General features: G+C 43.7%; 1 protein-coding gene and 1 long non-coding RNA gene across 3 annotated transcripts in view; one reads left to right on the top strand and one right to left on the bottom strand.

The window, feature by feature from the left end:
• Positions 1-4,050: 4,050 nt before the first annotated feature.
• LOC115095432 lies at positions 4,051-6,010 on the bottom strand. The gene is made up of 2 exons (XR_003857765.1): positions 5,757-6,010; positions 4,051-5,214 (listed from the first exon to the last, which is right to left on the bottom strand). It is a non-coding gene; the product is annotated as an uncharacterized LOC115095432 (long non-coding RNA).
• A 123-nt stretch (positions 6,011-6,133) lies between these two features.
• The window catches only part of SGPL1 (sphingosine-1-phosphate lyase 1), a 210,634-nt gene continuing 198,674 nt past the window's right edge, over positions 6,134-18,093 (top strand). The window contains exons 1-2 of one of the 2 annotated variants that reach the window (XM_029609060.1): positions 6,143-6,258; positions 6,299-6,373. In XM_029609060.1, coding sequence (XP_029464920.1) covers positions 6,362-6,373 — 12 coding nt within the window. In that variant the 5' untranslated portion in view covers positions 6,143-6,258; positions 6,299-6,361. Of the gene's footprint in view, positions 6,374-18,093 lie in introns of both variants that reach the window. The other variant, XM_029609059.1, reaches the window with a different exon arrangement.

Raw genomic sequence — 18,093 nt, 5'->3', positions numbered from 1 at the left:
CAAGGTCCCTCTCTTGCTCTGTGCACAACAGCCCTTCACCCCCCAAGACATACAACTCTTTTGGATTACCACTCTCCAGATGCATGACTCTGCACTTCTTGGCATTGAATCCCAGCTGCCAAATCTTTGATCACCGTTCAAGCTTCCTTAAATCATGTCTCATTCTCTCTACTTCTTCTGGTGTGTCCACTCTTGCAAATCTTAGCATCGTCTGCAAAAAGACAAAAATGTACCTTCTATGCCTTCCACAATATTGCTCACAAAGATATTGAACAGGACCGTTCCTAACACCAATCCTTGTGGCACTCCACTTAACACCGCTCTCTCTTCAGAGTAGGTTCCATTTACCATCACACGCTGTCTTCTATTCGTCAACCAAGCTTCTTATTTTATTCACAAGCCTCCTATGTGGGACTGTATCAAAAGCTTTGGTGAAATCTAAGTAGATGACATTGAGTGCCCTTCCTCGATCCAATTCCTTAGTTACCCTATCAAAAAAGTCAATCAGATTTGTCTGACAGTACTTTCCTCTGGTGAATCCATGCTGCTTGTGGTCCAGCAATTCTTCTGACTGTAGATAGCTCACTATTCTTTCCTTCAGAAGCGCCTCCATTACTTTTCCCAGCACCAAAGTGAGGCTAACCAGCCTCCTCTCTGCTCCCACTCTTGTGAAGTGGGAACATCACCTCTCTTCTCCAATCACTTGGTACTATTCCCATTTCCACAGGGCTAGTGCAATAGTAGTAGGCACCCTAGGCAACTTCTACCTTGCGCCCACCCCCCACCATTCACGCCTCATGTCCTCCTCCCTGTTTGCGCCGCCCTGCCAGTCTTGGGCCCAACTCCTCCTACCTCACTCGTGCTGTCCACTGTATACTTCTCAAGGCTGCCTGCAGCGTGTGCTGCTTGCGGCCCAACAAATCTGTACTCCTCTTTGCCGCAAACTGCTCCGCTCACAGCATCACCTGGCTGCTCTTCTGCGCCCCCTAAGGGTTGGTGCCTTAGGCAATTACCTAAATTCACCTAATGGATGCACTGGCCCTGCGTTTCCAGGGATCTATTGAACAGGTCTTGCAGTGGACCCGCCAGCACATCTTTGAGCTCTCTCAGTATCCTGGGAAGAACCTCATTAGGCCCCCATGGTTTTTGTCAACTTTGAGTTTTCCTAGCTCTTCCCATATATTCTCTTCTGTAAATGGAGTTTTGTCTACTCCACCCCCTCCATTTTCTTCTTAATTAGCAATGGTCCTTCTCCAGGGTCTTCTTTAGTGAAGACCGAACTGAAGTATTTGTTTAATATTTCTGCCATTTCTTCGTCTTGCTCCACACATTGATCCTTTGTATCTTTCAGTTTCACTATACTACTTCGGACCTTTTTCTATTGTATCTGTGTTTTGTCACGCTTTTCCTCTTTAGCAATCCTTTCTTCCGCTTAACTTTTTGCTTTCTTGATTACTTTCTTTGTCTCCTTCAGTTTCACCAGATATTCTTGTGTTCCTCCCTTTGGGATCCTTTATATTTCTTAAACGCTGTTTTTTTTGCTTTTATTTTATCAGCCACCTCCTTTGAGAACCAGATAGGCTTCTTATTCCTCTTGCTTTTGTTTACTTTACTAACATATAGATTAGTTGCCTTTGTAATTGCTCCTTTTAGTTTGGCCCATTGTTGATCCACCGCTCTCATTTTCTCCCAGTCTTCTAGTTCTCTCTCCAGGTACTTCCCCATTTCACCAAAGTCTGTATGATTGAAATGCAAAACTGGGGTCTTCGTGTGACTTCTCCGTATCCTATTTGTGACATCAAACCATACCGTTTGATGATCACTGGTGCTGATCCTGGACGTTAGAGACATTAACCCCGTTAGTGAGCACTAAATCGAGTAGAGCTCCCTCCCTCGTGGGTTCCATTACCATTTATTTGAACAGAGCCCCTTGCAGAGCATCGACTATCTCTCTACTTCTGTGAAGTATAATATAAATTTGTGGTTTTCTTATTTTAAATCAAGCATTGCAAAAATAATACTGGGTATGGTCTGTTAGCTGGGGCAACCAACATACTCATATAAATAGTAAAAAAAATAAATAAATAAGGAACACTAATAAAGGTTGGGGGGAAAAGCAGTGAAGTACACAGCTTTTAAAATTTCCTTTACCCCTGAATACTCAAAGTGAAGGGATTACAGAACCACCCCAATGTCACCAGTTTGTAAAGGGTGCACTCTCACCTGAACACAAAATGGTGTGGAAAAAAAAAACCAATCAAGAAAATAAAGAAGTCCTTCTTGATGGTGGAGCTGGCTAGATGACTAAAGGGAAGGAAATAAACCTTCTCCTTTCTTTGCTAAGATACTCTCTGTGCAAAGTTTAGGTTACTTAACTCAGAGGTTGATGCAATAAAATGTGCATAAAAAAAGCATGCGTTCAAACCGGGCGCCCGTTTTTTTTAATGCATGCACATTCACCTCTCTTGGGCACCCGATGCAATATGTAAATGAGCCACCGTGCTAAAACGGATGTCTTAGGGATATATTGTGCATCCCTAGAACGTCCTTGGCATTGGGTGCGCAGAAGATGTGGCTTTGTGTGGGTTACCAAAATGGACGCTCAATTTACAAGTGTCAATTTTATCTCACAGCAGCTAATTGACCGTCACAATATACACACACAATACATACAACTTGGAGCATGTATATTGTGTGCACAGAAGTTTTATTTTTTCAGGCAAGCATTTTAAATTTAGCATGGTGCTGCTTTCTGTGGTTCCTCCTACTTAGTACTGCGACAATACTAAGTAGGTGGAACCAAAGAACGCACAATGTTTTTGTATTTTCATTCAGCCCGATTCACGCTGTAAGGCTTAACGCCAATTCCTGGGCTGGTGTTAAATTTGTGGTGTTAACAAGGGTGCACTGGGCGAGAAAAGATTTTTTTGCATCGCAGGTAGTAGCTAATAGTCTCATCTACATGGATTTCATGTGATGAGCGCTATTAGCTACGAGCGAGTTTGGACACGCGTTTTGGAAGTGCTAATCCCCTTTTTGCATTCGGTGTTAACCTAGCGTGTCCAAACCTGCGTCCAACCACAGGTTAACCTATACGCTTGCCTGAACGCACGATATCGCATTGGCCCCCTCAGTTGCTTAGGAGGGTGATCCAGCCATGTGTTCCTGGGCCTGGATATCTCTAGAAAGGAAGTCTCTTAGCTCCTGGCTCCTCTGACCGTTGTTGGGATTTTAAATGTAGCTTGGCTATGAAGCAAGAACAACTATCTAATTCCTCAGAGCACAGCCTTCTCTCTCTCCCTCTCGATAATTAGCTCTTCAGAAAAGAACTGATTGCAGGGCTGCAGATGCACTCCTCTCTTTCTGGCTCTTGACTCCCGGGCTGTCCTCACCCCCCCCCCCCCCCCAACCTGCCAAATTGTGCCTTTTGAATATATTTTTTGAATTTTTGAATATATTTTTTTCATGTTGGGTTGTAATGTGAACTGTCGTAGTTCTGCTCTCCACCTGTTCTGATGATTATTGCTGTTTTATTGTAGTTATGATGACCTCTGCCTTTCTGGAAAGTGGATTCATGAAAGGAATACATTTGTTTTATGACATGATTGGATCTGATGTTTGGGTTCTTTGCTTTTTTGTTACGAGTGTGGGGAATGCAGCCGCTTGCTTCAGAAGAGTGAGCCCTTGAACCACAGTGCAACCTCAGGGCGAGACTCCAAGGAAGACAACGTGGGAGGCGAGCAATTCTGGCATGGGCTGGGCTTGGAATGTAGCTCACTCAGAACGTAGCTTGGAACTTGGAACGTAGTACACTCAGAAACATAGCTTGGAACGTAGAACACTCAGGCATCCACTGAGCCTGTAAGCATAGAGTGAGACCCAACAACCCAATGTTGGTCTCTGGGGTAGCCCTCCGGCTACTCGATAGCACTTTTGGACTTTCCACTTGGGAACAGCTTGTGCATCAGGACAGACAATGGTGAAGGGCATGACATAGAACTTGGACGAAGACTTGGAACTAGAGATGGAGACTTGGAAAGAGACACAGGAGACTTGGAACTTATTTATTTTAAATTCTTAGATACCGACATTCCTGTAAAATATACAGATCACACTGGTTTACAGTAAAACAGAACTGTCGCGGGCGGGCGTTACATTAAACATTGAAACTTGAGATGGAGACTCAGGTACAGAAGGAGTCCAGCATTCCAGGGCACTGCACCTCAGCGCGCCCTACACAGCCCCTCCCTGGGGTGGTTGCGGACCACACTGTCCTACTGCGCGCCCTACACAACTTTCCACAGGTTGGTTGCGGAACACGCGGGGAGCAGGACAGGCTCAGGACTGAGACTCAGCGGAGGACAGGAGTCAGGACATCACTTGGAACAAGGAACATGGAGATCCGCTGGCTGGAAAAGCTCCATGAGCCTGGAACTTGGAACAGGAACTTGGAACTCTTAAAAACAAGGATGGATTCAGAGGCCTTGATCCAGCAAAGGCGGACTTGGAAACAGGCCCTGTGCCAGGAAGTGCCCTACACAGCCACCTAGGGTTGGTCATGGTCCTCGACACTAGCACGCCTAGAGGAAGAATCCAGAAGGCTGAGCTTGGAATGAAGACTGATGAGACAAAGATTCAGAAGACTGGACGAGGAACCGGTAGAAGACCAGCAACACAGAACAAGCAACATGACAGAGCTCCGATGAGCAACAAGGAGACCAGGACCCAGAACTGGAACAGGAATATCCAATGAAGACTATGGTGACCATCTAAACAGCAGAAGACCTTGAAGGAAGACAAGCAACATGACAGAGCCTTTAACTCCTTCCGAGGGTCCCGAGGAACTGACGGAGAGCTCTTTTATAGGGCTGAAGGCAGGACACAGTGATGACATCATCAATAGGCGCTGTTCCTGCTGCAGGCCCTTTAAAACTAGAAGAGAGGTGCACTTGCGTGCCTAAGCAGGAGCCCAGCATCAGGCAGGGGAGGCAGCAACGGCGGCATCCTAGCCGCACAGGAGGTGGAATCATCAGCGGTGGCTCCCCAGCCGTGAGGGCAGAGAAAGGCCTTCAGTGGTGACAGAGGCAAGACAAGTGGCACCTCGTGCTGTAAGATAGGGCAGGCGCTGTCGGGCTATGTGAGAGGCTGCTTGCAGAATGGGGTGTGCGAGAGCCATCGCAACATTTTTACATGATATTCTAGTGCATTTATAAACTGCAATAAATAAAAAATAAATTAATATAGATTAATAAGGAATTTTTAAGGTTTGTAAGTGCTTAACAAAATATTTTTTAAAAATTTGAGTTATGATGATTAATGGTTGTTGTAGACTACTGAAACTCATGATATGGTACAGCTAAGGTATTATTTATCAATACGAGTAAAATAGTAGGGTTCTGTTCTGTCCTGTATGCTTACAGCCCACCTATGTTAAGCTTGGGCCTACTGAAAAAAATAGATCTGGTTATGCTACTGCTTTCCTCTAGGGTTACAGATGTTTCATTCTTTAAGACTTTCCCCTAGGCTTGGTCTTAGGAATAGGTAACTGCCTAGGGTGCCAAATTCTAAAGGCGCCAAAGATCCAGTCTGAAGCTTGCCTTAGGACAAGGTACAGACACAGCTTCAATGGGGCACTCTGGCTTATGGGCACACCACCATCTTATCTCCGGCCCTGTCTGCCTCCATATGCTTTGGAAGGAAGACCACTGATCATTTTAATAGCCACCCTCTGAACCGACTCCAACCAGTTTTTATACCTTGGAAGATGTGCAGTAGGTGTGGACAGGAAAGAGAGAAGAAATGAAGTGAGTAGACGCGAAGAGCGGGGAAGAGGAGCTTGGTTATCTTTGCGTTTTGTTTTACAGAGTTGATATTTAACGCGAGGCAAACTTTCCCACGGCTTTCAAGGCTGTTGCCATGCGAGGGACTCCCGCAGCGGCTCGCGACCGCACGATCCTGGCTCGATGTCGCCGTGCGCGCTCCCCGCGGCAGGGGGGGGGGGGGGGTGCAGCCCTCCTCGCGCCTTGCGTCCCGCGGGAGTCTCTCTCCCTGGCTCCGCCCCGCAGTCGCGTCGCGTCCTTCACGCACTGTTTCCAAGGGGGTTGAGGTGGGGTGGGGCGAGCGAGGGAGCATGCGGCGGGGTGATAGCCGGCTGAGAGGAGGGAGATAAAGCGGTCGCTTCCGGGAGTGATTGCTGAGCCAGAATTGAGCTTGGGGAAAAAAAAAAAAAAAGAAATCAGGGTAAAGAAGCGTGAGAGCAGCTCAGCGCCCTGCCGAGCTTCGGCACTCTGCAGAGCAAAGCTCAGCGCCCTGCCGAGCTTCGGCACTCTGCAGAGCAAAGCTCAGCAGCTCTCTGGAGGAGATGGATCCGTGGGTGAGTGCGAGTTTGTAGTTCCTGTCCCCTTTTCCTTGCCGCGGCTGCTGGGCTCTCGGGGAGAGAGGGTACCCCGGTCTCGATCCCCCGGGTGATGAGCTAAGAGCAACGGAGGTGATGGAGTGTGAGAGCGGGCAGTGCCTGCAACACTTCAGCGGCAGCGCTTGGCGATGAGAGTCCGAGCAGCCGGTGCGCTGAAAGAGGAGCGGGTCCCTTTAATGTTTCGGATATGGACTGGACTAATCCCTCCCCTTTCTGCGATCTGAATTTCAAGAGTTCTTGTAGTTTTTCTATACACTCTATGCTGTTGCAAGGACTTGTTCTAGGGGAAAAATTGTTTTCCATAGTTGGACTGGTGAAACACGATTCCCTTCGCCAATCGTATTTTCTTTGTCTTTAGTTCATCTAAGGTTACTTGCGTGAAAACGTTCTTCTTGGGATTCATCAACTGCTGCAGCTTCCCCCCCCCCCCCTCCCCAAGCCATGAGACAATATTTGCATTATTATTCCCAGTACAGACCTGTGGGCTGTCACAAGTACACCATTGTTATTTACGGTTAGTGCAGCCATTATTTTACACGAGGAGAAAAATGTAAATGTGGCACGAGAGTTGAGAGAGAGAAAAAAGAATAGGTACTGCTCTTAATTTTGAAATGTTTATAGTTAGTAGGAGACAACAGCAGAATTAAGGGCCCGATTTTACTAAACTTCCCCCATAAACTCAATATGGGATGAAAAAAAAACCCTAGTAAATCTGGCCCTAAGTGAACTCTAGTTGCCTTTCTGCTTTCAGACATATATGATGATGTCTAACCGCAAGACCCATGTAGTCTGTTCCTTTTATGAACGTTATTTGTGACTTTTTTCCCACTATAAACAATTCACTTTAAGGCTGATTGTGCATAATCATATTTGGTTTGCCCCTCTTTCTCCCTCCCCCTCTAAGACACTTTTTCCTGTTGGGGATTTCCTAGGAGTTTTTGAATGTTAAGGCGCATGCAGCCTGGAAACAGGTAGATGCTTCTTAAGAAGAAACTTTTCTCTGTTAAAAGTACACTTGAACAGCTTTCCCCAGACTCATTACAGTGGGTTGCTGCTGTTCTTATGGGGGGGGGGGGGGGGTGCCAATTTTGGTTTTCAGCATTCATATATTGAAAGTATATTGAGACTCTTTCATAACGTCCATTCAGTGTTAGAAAGTTTTGGAATTGGATTTTGGACTTTTCTAGTAGCTTGTAGTTTTCACTTAAAGTAGTAGCATGGGTGAAGACCAGGTGTAGCTAGTGAAATAGGAATTATCTCATTGCTGCTTATGCTTGCTCTATATGCATTTTAATTTCTTTCTTGTAATTTGGGTATCATCTGCATGTTGATGCATTGGTTGGTTACTAATGTTGCACAGTCTTTTTCTTCTTCTTCCTTCTCTCGATTTATTTCTGCATTTTTAACTTGCTTGACTTCTTGAAGTCAAATTGCCTCTTTATTCATAGAAATGATGGCAGAAAAAGACCAAACAGCCCATCTAGTTTACCCAGCAAGCCACACATATTTTCCCATACTTATCTGTTTAACCGATCACCAAGTTCAGGGCCCTTGTTGGTAACTGTTTGATTCGAATTTCCTGCCATCTTCTGCTGTTGATGCAGAGAGTAATGTTGGAGTTGCATCAAAGGCGGTTACTACTCTTAATGGTTAAGGGTAGTAACTGCCGCATCAAGCAAGTTACCCCGATGCGTTTTTACCCAGAATGCACAGATCAATGCCTTGTTGGATGTTGTCTGAATTTAAATCCTCTTTTCCACATTTCCCCCTGCAGTTGAAGCAGAGAGCAAGTATGCATTCAAAGTGAAGTATCAGGCTTAATTGGTTTAGGGTAGTAACCACCACAATAAGAAAGCTACCCCCATGCTTATTTGTTTATCCAGACTGTGTAGTTCAGTCCTTGTTGGTTGTTGTCTGAATGCAAATCCTCTTTTCCACATTTCCCCTTGCTATTGAAGCAGAGAGCAATGTTGGTGTTGCATTAACCGTGTGAAGGCTTATTGAGTAGGGTAGTAATCACCAGGTAGTAGCCACCATTCCAGCAAGCCATTCCCATCCTCTAGCCTTTATGGATCCACAGTGTTACATTCCTTTGTCTTTTCCTATTGGTGGTTTAACCTTATTTCCTCTTTTGATAGCCTGGGAGTGCCTCTTCTATCTTAATTATTTTACACCCACATCTCTTCAGTCAACATTCCAGGCAGACTCTAGCAGGTCAATATCTTTCAAATCTCTCCCTTTCTTTCTTCCACTGCTAAACTTCTAGAGGCAGTCTTGATTGTGGGATTGTCTATTGCAGTGGTTCTCAACCTTTTTTTTTCTGTCAGGTCACATCTGACAGATGGCACTGTATGACACACTAAACACATGACTGTCATGGGGCTAAATGTAAACATACACTCCCAACAGTGGGTGCAGAGCAGAGCTAGGACATTCCCTGTACAACTCGCCATACAAAAAACAATATTCTGGTGTCACCTCAGTAATGGCAACACAAACTCCCTCTACTTTACTACCAATGCATATCCTGTTGAGACAACAAATAAGACGGATACAAATGCCTACATGCTAGTAAAATACCTCACCTTGGTCACACGCTCAAAACCAACCCTCACCAAATATAGAAAGAGCACATATTATAAATATGGAGACAGAAACTGGAATGAAAACCCCAAAAAGCCACGCTGCATGCAGTGCAAACCTGGAGCAATGGAAACAGAAATATAGCACCTAACAAAGTCCCAGGATGTGCAAAAATGCGCACCTACTAATCAGTAAAAGTTTCACCTGTATTATGGAACACACTCAAACAGTAACAACCCTATCTATGAAATGGCAACACTACAAATATTAAACCAAGCCCTAAACACCAATGCACCTTCAGTTAGTAAAAGAGAAAAAGCCAAGCTGCTTTAGATCCCTACACAGAAACTACAAACATACAGATCACCCTTACCTGGGTCACACGTGCAGAACACAGGCCCTGATCAAATACAGAATAAAGAGACCATAAAGCTAATGTTTTTGTTTTTCCATTGTTGCACTGCATACAGAGTTTGGCTTCTTGCTGTTTCCGATTCAGTTTTTCTCTGCACATTTCTATTTAAACATTCCTCAAGAAATATTTATTTATTTATTTACTTACTTACTTAATGCTTTTATATATACCGAAGTTCATATGGAACATCACTTCAGTTTACATAAAACGGATAGAGAGAAGAGTTTAAAGGATAGAGGGGGACAGGATAGGCAAAGGGGAGGTGAAGTAAGAGAAACAGATAAAATAGATGAGGGGTAAAAGAGAGAACTTGTAGGAGGAATATAAATATAAAATTGTAAAACTATACTAATAAAGAGAATAAATGTTTCAAAACTACTGATAGCATAACATCCAGTAATTTAAAAATTCATAAAATTATTAAAAATTCTCCAAACACCAATAAAATATTTTAAACCACAGACATCACATAATACCCAATAATTAAAATGACAGTCAATCAAGAAAAATGAATTTAAAAAGCCACCTTAACTTATCCTCTCTACCAACTCCTTTTCTGTGCAGGCCAGTAGCACTCACCAGAAGTAGCAGTAGCTGGTGAGGCACTGTCCTCGCAGTTCTCTTCCTTAGGGCCCACAACCAGTCTCTGACTGTTTTACACACACGTCATCTCCCTGACCAGTTTCTCTGTCTCTCACATACATGTATTCTCTCTCTCACTCACACGTACACACAACCTCTGTCACATCCATTCTCTCTTTCACTTACACACATGCTGGCTTGCACTCAATCTCACTCCCCCACCCAGAGTACAATTGGGAGCTTCAGTAGCCTCCTCCTCCAGCTCTTTGCGGTCCAAAAAATAATCCCATTGGCCACAGGGACTAAAGCTGTTCTCTCCTGTTGCGGATCATCAGCTGATGTTCTGTTTTTCTCCAGGCCCGTGCTGCTCCTTGGGCCGACACTGCCACTACTTTTGAATGCAGCATGGCCTTTTTTCTTCCCATGCCCCCACTAATCATCACTTCCTCTTCCGAGCCATGGGGTCGGGAGGAAGAAAAGGCCATGATGCAGTTGCCAGCTGCTACTGACACTGGTGCTGGTCCAGTCCGGGCTTGAGCGTGCTCACAGCGTGGGCAGCAACGCCAGCAATAGAAGGATGTCTGCCCTCTTGCTGGGGTGAAAGGAGAGCGAGAGAAGGGCATCTGGGCTAGTGGGAGTGCACAACACACCTGCCAGTGCTTGGGGACACACTGGTTGAGAATTGCTCGTCTGTTGTAACTCTTTACATTGTTCCTGGTGTCTGGGAGATATTTTAAGACTGCTGTGGTGTTACATTTTTAGTTGTTCCAGCTTTGACATTAAATATATGTAATCAGACTGGAACAGATAACAAAGCCCTAAGCCAGAGGTGGAAAATATCTAAAGTTGGGAGCCAAGGAAACCTGTGTTCTGATTTTTTTTTTCTCTTATTTTTTTAATGCTACTTTTGCTTTAGTTTGCTCTCCTTTTCTTGCAAGCAGCCTTCTTCCCTATCTCCTCACTCCAAAGACCGTACTTCCCCCCCCCCCCTTCCATCTTCTTCCTGGCAGACCCTCAATAAGGCTCCACAGCAGGGCCTGCTGCTGGCAGCCATTATGATTCTCCCTAGCTCTACTGGCAGCAGCAGCAGGCAGTATCTTTTCTTTTAGATGCCATGCCCCAGATTTTAGGCACCTGCCATAACCTATAGCCTTTTGAAGGGATAAAAACATAAAAAAAATAAGTGTGCCTGATTAAACTCAAAATGATATGCAAAAGCCAGTCATTCTCCAGTGCTGTGGCGAAAATAGCTGTGGCTGTCCTGGAACTGTCAGACTGCTGCTGTGAAGGGGCTGGAGCAAGCCAGAATGACTTTGTGGTAGTCCAGCGGCAAGACCTGCAGCCCTGCCCCCGAGGATAGGATTGGTCCTTGGTATGCTGGGACACCAGGCAGGTGTTCCTGGCAATTAGAAGGCCAAGCTGAGAGAAACTGGAAGAGACCGATGTGAAGTCTTGAGTTTAGAAGCAAGTGCATTTGTGTCTATAGAAGTGAAATGGTGACGTATTGCATGAACTGGATTTGGACCATGCCTGTGGGATTTGAATTTGCTTAAGTTGTTGGAACAGGTTTCAGCCTGAGCTCCTGGTTTAACCTGAAGGAGGGGAACCTGTGTCCTCTCTAGATCCTGAAACAGGTATACAAGGTCCTGTTTATGGTCTTGTTATGTGTACACGTGAATAAAGATCAGTCTTGGAATCTCTGAATCTATTGCTGGCATGTATTGGCAGGCGCTTCTGTTCTGACATCTAGTTTGTTTTCCACTTATCATATCTGTTCCTTTTTTTTTTTTTTATACTTTCTCTCTTGTTTGCGTTATATTGGCTGCCTCTGCCATCAGATCAGATTCTTCTTATCATAACATCCTCTTCTGGTACTTTTCTGCTTCTACTGCCTCTCCTTGCATGCTTTGCTGTGTTTCTACTTGTATCTTCTGTCACAATCTCTCATTCTTATTTTTGTTCTGTCCTCTTGTTTACTGTTTGCAGAATAGCACTTAATACATTTTCTTGCTTGTGCTTTTAAGCTTGCTTTTGTATCCATTTTTTGTGCATTAGGCCTTGCACGATTCTTAAACAACATTTCACAAATGAATGAGGAGCTCCAGAGGATTAGTGCATGAAATATTTACAGCTTTGCTATTCTAACTCTAGCTGCAACTTCTTCAGTGCTGCTGCTCCTTAGGCAGGCCTCTTCAGTCTCTTTTTGTTGCTTGGGTGTTTGAATATTTTCAGAAAATCTGCTCTGGAAAGATGGAAGGTCTGAGACGTGTGTGTTTAGGATGTTGGTGGATTCACGCTGAGGAAATTAGCATGCCGCTACAAGTGGGTAACTTGCTGTTTAAATCCATAATTGAAAAGGTGCAGTGGGTAGACTTTGGAGTACATTGAAGGCACTCTGTTTTCCAGTTTATCTGAAAGACTTGAACTTTTCACAATCCTAAAAGCTGTGGAAAGCATCTAATTACTGGATACAAACTGACTGGCAAGTTTAAAGTTAGAGGACGACCACACTGCCCACAGTGAGCAACAGGATATCCCATACTGCAGTGCACGCAACCATTATTACAACTTTAAAAACCTTTTTTTTTTTTTTTTACTATTTATTTATTTAAAAGTTTTTTATATACCGGGGCAGGTGAGGCACATCACCTCGGTTTACAGATAACAAAAACTTAGCAATCGCTTTACAGATCAACAGATTAACTGAAAAAACAGACAACAATGCAACCAATTATAACATCAACTCTTATGAATACAGTCTAGTATATCTAAGGGAGTAAACAGGTCTGATGCAATAGCAATTCACTTAGTTATGATTTTTGATGAATGTACGTTCAATTCCATAAAGAATGAATTAGGATTAGGAAGGGGCGTGGTGGGAAGGGGGAGACCAAGAGGTAATGGAGGGGATAGGAGTGTATAGGAATTGAACCCAGACAGTTAGTTGTAAACTCTTCTGAATAACCATGTTTTTAAGTATTGTTTAGATTAAATTACTAGTTGACATCTGTTGAAAATTCAGCAGAGGATATGTCAGATCAGAGGTGCTGAGCATTTTCTCTCTCTCTCTCTCCCCAGGCCCCCCACAGCACCTTTCCCCTCCTCTGTCCTGTCCACCCTTCCCTCTCTGGCATGTCTCCTCTTGCTCTTTGCCCCTCCTACCCATCTTTCTGTTTTCCTTTAGGTCCTGTAGCCCTTTTTCATTTATTTATTTTTTCCAGGCTGTCTGTCACTCTAGCTGCTTTTTGATTCCACAGCACTGTTCCCCAGTGGCTCTGCTGACAGCCCCTGTGTCCACTGGAGTCTCGCAGCGGAGAACAAGTTCTGAACTATATGTGCATACCACTTAGTGGCTGGCAGGATGCACACCACACCACATGGCGGCTGCATGTGAATGTGTGTGTGGGGTTAGAAATGTTCTTAGATCTCCTTGCATGCACTGCATGTTTGAGATCGCCCCACAGATTTCAATAATATTCAAGTCTGGGAACCATGAAGACCATTCCAAAACATTCACCTTCTTTCCTGTAAGTACTTCATAGTTGATTTTGTCAAAATATCCTTCCATCTTTTTCAGCTTCAGTTTCTTCACATGGGCTGCTTAGGATATGTTATATTTTAGTTGAATCCAGTCTTCCTTGTACAATATTTCCTATGCTCCTGGATGCCACACAACCGCAAATCATAATAGAGCCACCCCTGTGCTTAACAGTTGGCAAGATGTTACGTTATTTTCAAACAAGTCACCCTTTTTTTTTTCTCTACAGATATATCTTGTGTAGTTGTAGCAGAGTAGTTAAGTTTTTGTTTTATCAGTCGAGAGCACTTTGTTCCTAAAATTTCAGGTTTATCAAGCTTTTGTTTTGTATGCTTTAGAGCAGGGGTCGGGAACCCATGGCTCGCGAGCCAGATATGGCTCTTTTGAGGGCTGCATCTGGCTCGCAGACAAGTGTCGCCACACTTTCCCGCTGACCCAGCTGCTCCCCGGTCCTCCTCCGCCCGGGCTTAAAATGCTGTCAGCCTGGGCGGAACGCGGCAGGACAGCTAGAGTCAGCTGCACCGGCTGCTCTCTTCTTCCCGCCCCCCCGCGGCCCGGAAGAGGAAGTGGAGAGTATCGGGTGCGTGCGCGGCAAGAAGAGGCCAGTCTAGTGCGCTCGGCATCGGCCCGAAGAAAAGAAGACTGCAGCGCGGCTCGGAGGAAAATGAAGAGCTTCAACCGCTGCCGATGGGACTCCGCCTCCGCGAGGGCTGAAAATGAAGAGGTTAGCATTGGGAGGAGGCTGCTGCTGCCGCGAGTTCCCGGGGTGGGGGAGAGAGAGAGTGAATGAGCGAGCAAGCATGTGTGTTTCAGATCCTGTGTGTGTGAGTGAGAGATTGCATGTATGTGAGTGATTGAGAGCCTGTATATGTGAAAGAGAGTATGTCTGTGATTGAGAGCCTGCCTGTGAGAGAGAGAGAGCATGAATGTAAGTTTACCATTGGGAACCTGTATGTGTAAGTTTGTAATTGAAACCTGTTTGTGTGAAAGAGTGTTGGTGTATGATTGAGATCCATTTGTGTGTGAGAGAAAATCATGTGTATGTATGATTAAGAGCCTGTGTGTATAAGTAAGAGAGAGACCATGTGTGTCTGTGTGTGATTGAGAGCTGATTTAGGTGAGGGAGCATGTGAGTATGTGATTGAGAGCCTGTGTGTAAATGAGAGAAAGAGAGGACATGTTTGTAAGCATGTGAATGAGAGTCTGTGTGTGAGAGAAAAAGGACAGCATGTATTTATGTGATTGAAAGCCTGTGTGTGTGTGTGTAAGCGTGAAAAGATAGACAGCATTTGTGTAAATGTGTAATTAAGAGCCTATATAAGTGAGAGAGAAAAACGTGTATATGTGAGTACTGAGAGCATGTGTGTATAGGTGTGTCATTGAGAGCCAGTGTGAGAGAGCGCTGGTATGTGACTAAGAGAGGAGAAAGTTCTAAGCAAACCACCCCACCTCCTGCTAATTCAGAACAATCTCAGGACACCTGGATATCCAAACGTTCCCAGGTATGCAGAGCAAAAAGATTTTGTATCCTTATTATTTTTCATTACTGGGTCTTTGTGTCTGCTATTTTGAAATATTTTGTTGGTATCTGGAAATGTTTTATATGAGTTTTTAATTATTGGATATTCCACTCATCAGCTGTTTCGAAATATGTTCTTTTGTTAGTACAGTTTTACTGCTGATGATTTTTATATTTCTTGATTTATTTTATAAGGATGGGTGATGTTTCTTTTTTCCTTTGTTACACTGCATACAGAGACTCTGGCTTGTTGCAGTTTCCAATTCAGTTTTTTCTGCATGCTTCTTGTTATGCGTTTTGGTCTCTTTATTCTATGTTAGGTGAGGGACAGCACGTGATTCAGGTGAGGTTTTCTGCTGGCGTGTAGTTTCTGTGTAGGACTCTATAGCAGCCTGGCTTGGTCCGTTTTCCTAATAGGAGATGTATTGGTGTCTTAAGGCCTGGTGTAATATTTTCAGAGACTTATTGTATTTTAAAAGTGTGATCTTACATAAAATGCACACATTTACTTGTATTTAGTTTTAAACATATTGTATGGCTCTCATGGAATTACATTTTAAAATGTGGCGTTTATGGCTCTCTCAGCCAAAAAGGTTCCTGACCCCTGCTTTAGAGGATGACTTGAGCGATAAGGTCATGGATAAGTTTTCTTCTGACCACTGTGCCATGCAGATCAATGTTGTGTAAGCAGTGCTTTACTAGGGATAACTTCTCCCCGCTGTCTGCTAAACTTTGCAGAAGGTCATTTGCAGTGATCTGTGGGTTCTGTTTTGCAGATCTGACCAGTTCTGGGCAGTTCTATTGGAGATTTTTCTTGGTTTTCTAGATCTTGCCTTGACATCAATCGTTCCGTGTGACTTCCATTGTTTAAAAATGTTTCTGACAGTTGAAATTGATAGCTGGAAGCATTTGAAGATTTATTTATTTTTTTTTATAGCCTTGTCCTGCTTTTTGTAAGAGTGAATATCTTCATTTTCAGATGCTTTGAAGAGCCTATAGTTGTTGAAATTAGACAGAGCAATAATTTCAGATTGAGAGTATTTATTCAACCCTGGAATTGTCTTTAGGTGACTAATTGAAGGCCTAACTAATCAGTCAATTTTTGGGACCTCATTAACAACTTTAAAAAAACCCCAAAACATAGTAATCAACTGGAAAGATTAAAAATGTTTGCACGTACCATATTCAGTTATTTTCACTTTTACTCTCAGGAAATAGTAATTTTGTGTTAAATTGTGGATATTGTCTGTAATTGTTTTGTGCTATTATAAATTTTAATTTACTTATCTCACATAAATGGTTCAGATGTATAAGACAACTATAAATGTACAGGTGGTTTATATAGCACTGAGGGTTTTTTCCTCACTATCTTTACATGCTTTTTATTTAGTATAGTGGTATGTTTAACTTTGCACCATGCAGAAGATATCAGTTTGTTTCATTTAAAACATACAATTTGAACAGGTGCCTAAACATTTTTGCACATAACTGTGTAATAGGGATACGCACTCGGATTTGGTAAACAAATAGCACGTTCAAACTGAAAATGGCCTTGCATGAAAATACACAAAAATAAATGTGAATATTTTTTCATTGCTTTAAAAAAAAAAAAAAAAAAAGGCCTCTCAGGCACCTTTGAGCCAGCTTTGAACCCTTTCAGTCCCCTGCCAAACCCCCCCTAAAGAAAGCCACAGGGCCTGAGCCTACCTTGCCCCCTCTCTGGTAATAATTTGCCCCATGTACTCCTTCCATGTGGGTCTGATGTTTAAGAAAGATACAGGGGCGAACATAAAACTTGCCATACTGGGTCAGACCAAAGGTCCCTCAAGCCCATTAATCTTGTTTCTAACAGTGGCCAAGCCAGGTCACAAGTTCCTGGAAGGATCCCAAGGGGTAGGTAGATTCCAATCTTCTTATCCCAAGAATAAGCAGTGAATTTCTGCAGCGCTGCCTTAATACCTTTATCATTTTGTTTGCCCATCTCTGTACTTTTTCCAGTTCATCTATATCTTCTTTAAGATGTGATGACTAGAACTGCACGCAGTACTCAAGAACAGGTCGCACCATGGAGCGATACAGAGCCATTATGAGATTCTCTGTTTTATTCTCTGTTCCTTTCCTAATAATTCCTAGCCTTCTGTTTGCCTTCTTGGCTGCTGCTGCACACTGAGCAGAAGAGTTCAACATATTTTCAAGGATGATATCTAGATCCTTTCCCTGAATGGTGACTCCTAATATTGAACCTTGCATTGTGTAGCTATAATTTTGGGTTACTCTTCCCTAAGTATGTCACCTTGCGCTTGTCCACATTAAATTTGCATGCCCAGTCTCCCAGTTTTGCATTGTTCTCTTGCAACTTCTGATAATCATCCTCTTGTGATTTAACAACTTTGAATAATTTTGTGTTATCTGCAAATTTTGCTCAATTATTGTTCCTATTTCCAGGTCTTTTATATTAAAAAGCAGAGCTCCCAGAACAGATCCCTGGGGCATTCCACTATTCACCTTTTGCCATTGGGAAAATGTATCATTTAGCCCTACTCTCTGTTTTCTATCTTTTAACCAGTTGACAATTCAAAATAGGACACTGCCCCTCTATCCTATGACTTTTTTAAATTTCCTAAGAAGTCTCTCACGAGAGACTTTGCCAAATGCTTTCTGGAAATCCAGATAATACTGTTTCAACTGGCTCATCTTTATCCACATGTTTTCTGCCCTCAAAAAAAAAAAAATGTAGCAAATTTGTTCCTTCCTCTTGCAAGGGCTTTTAAAAATGGTGCTGGTGTCCCTGAGGCTGGCACCATTTTTTAAAATCCCTGGGGCATCGCTCCTGCTCCTTTCTTCACCACTGGAATCCCACCACTTCCCCCATGGAAGGGGTAAGCGGGGGCTGGGGAGGTCCCTGGCAGTTTTTCCTGGCTAAGGTGGAATTGGAGGGGCCCAGGAAGGCCCTGCTGGTTTCAGCTAATCCCAGCCAGGTAGGTTTAGGCCCCACAGCTGTTGGGGGGGAGGCAGGAGGCATTTGGATGACCTTGGTGTGA

The sequence above is a fragment of the Rhinatrema bivittatum genome, chromosome 7, assembly GCF_901001135.1.
Source record: "Rhinatrema bivittatum chromosome 7, aRhiBiv1.1, whole genome shotgun sequence".
Classification (NCBI taxonomy): Eukaryota; Metazoa; Chordata; class Amphibia; order Gymnophiona; family Rhinatrematidae; genus Rhinatrema; species Rhinatrema bivittatum.
This window is presented reverse-complemented; position numbering and strand designations above follow the sequence as displayed.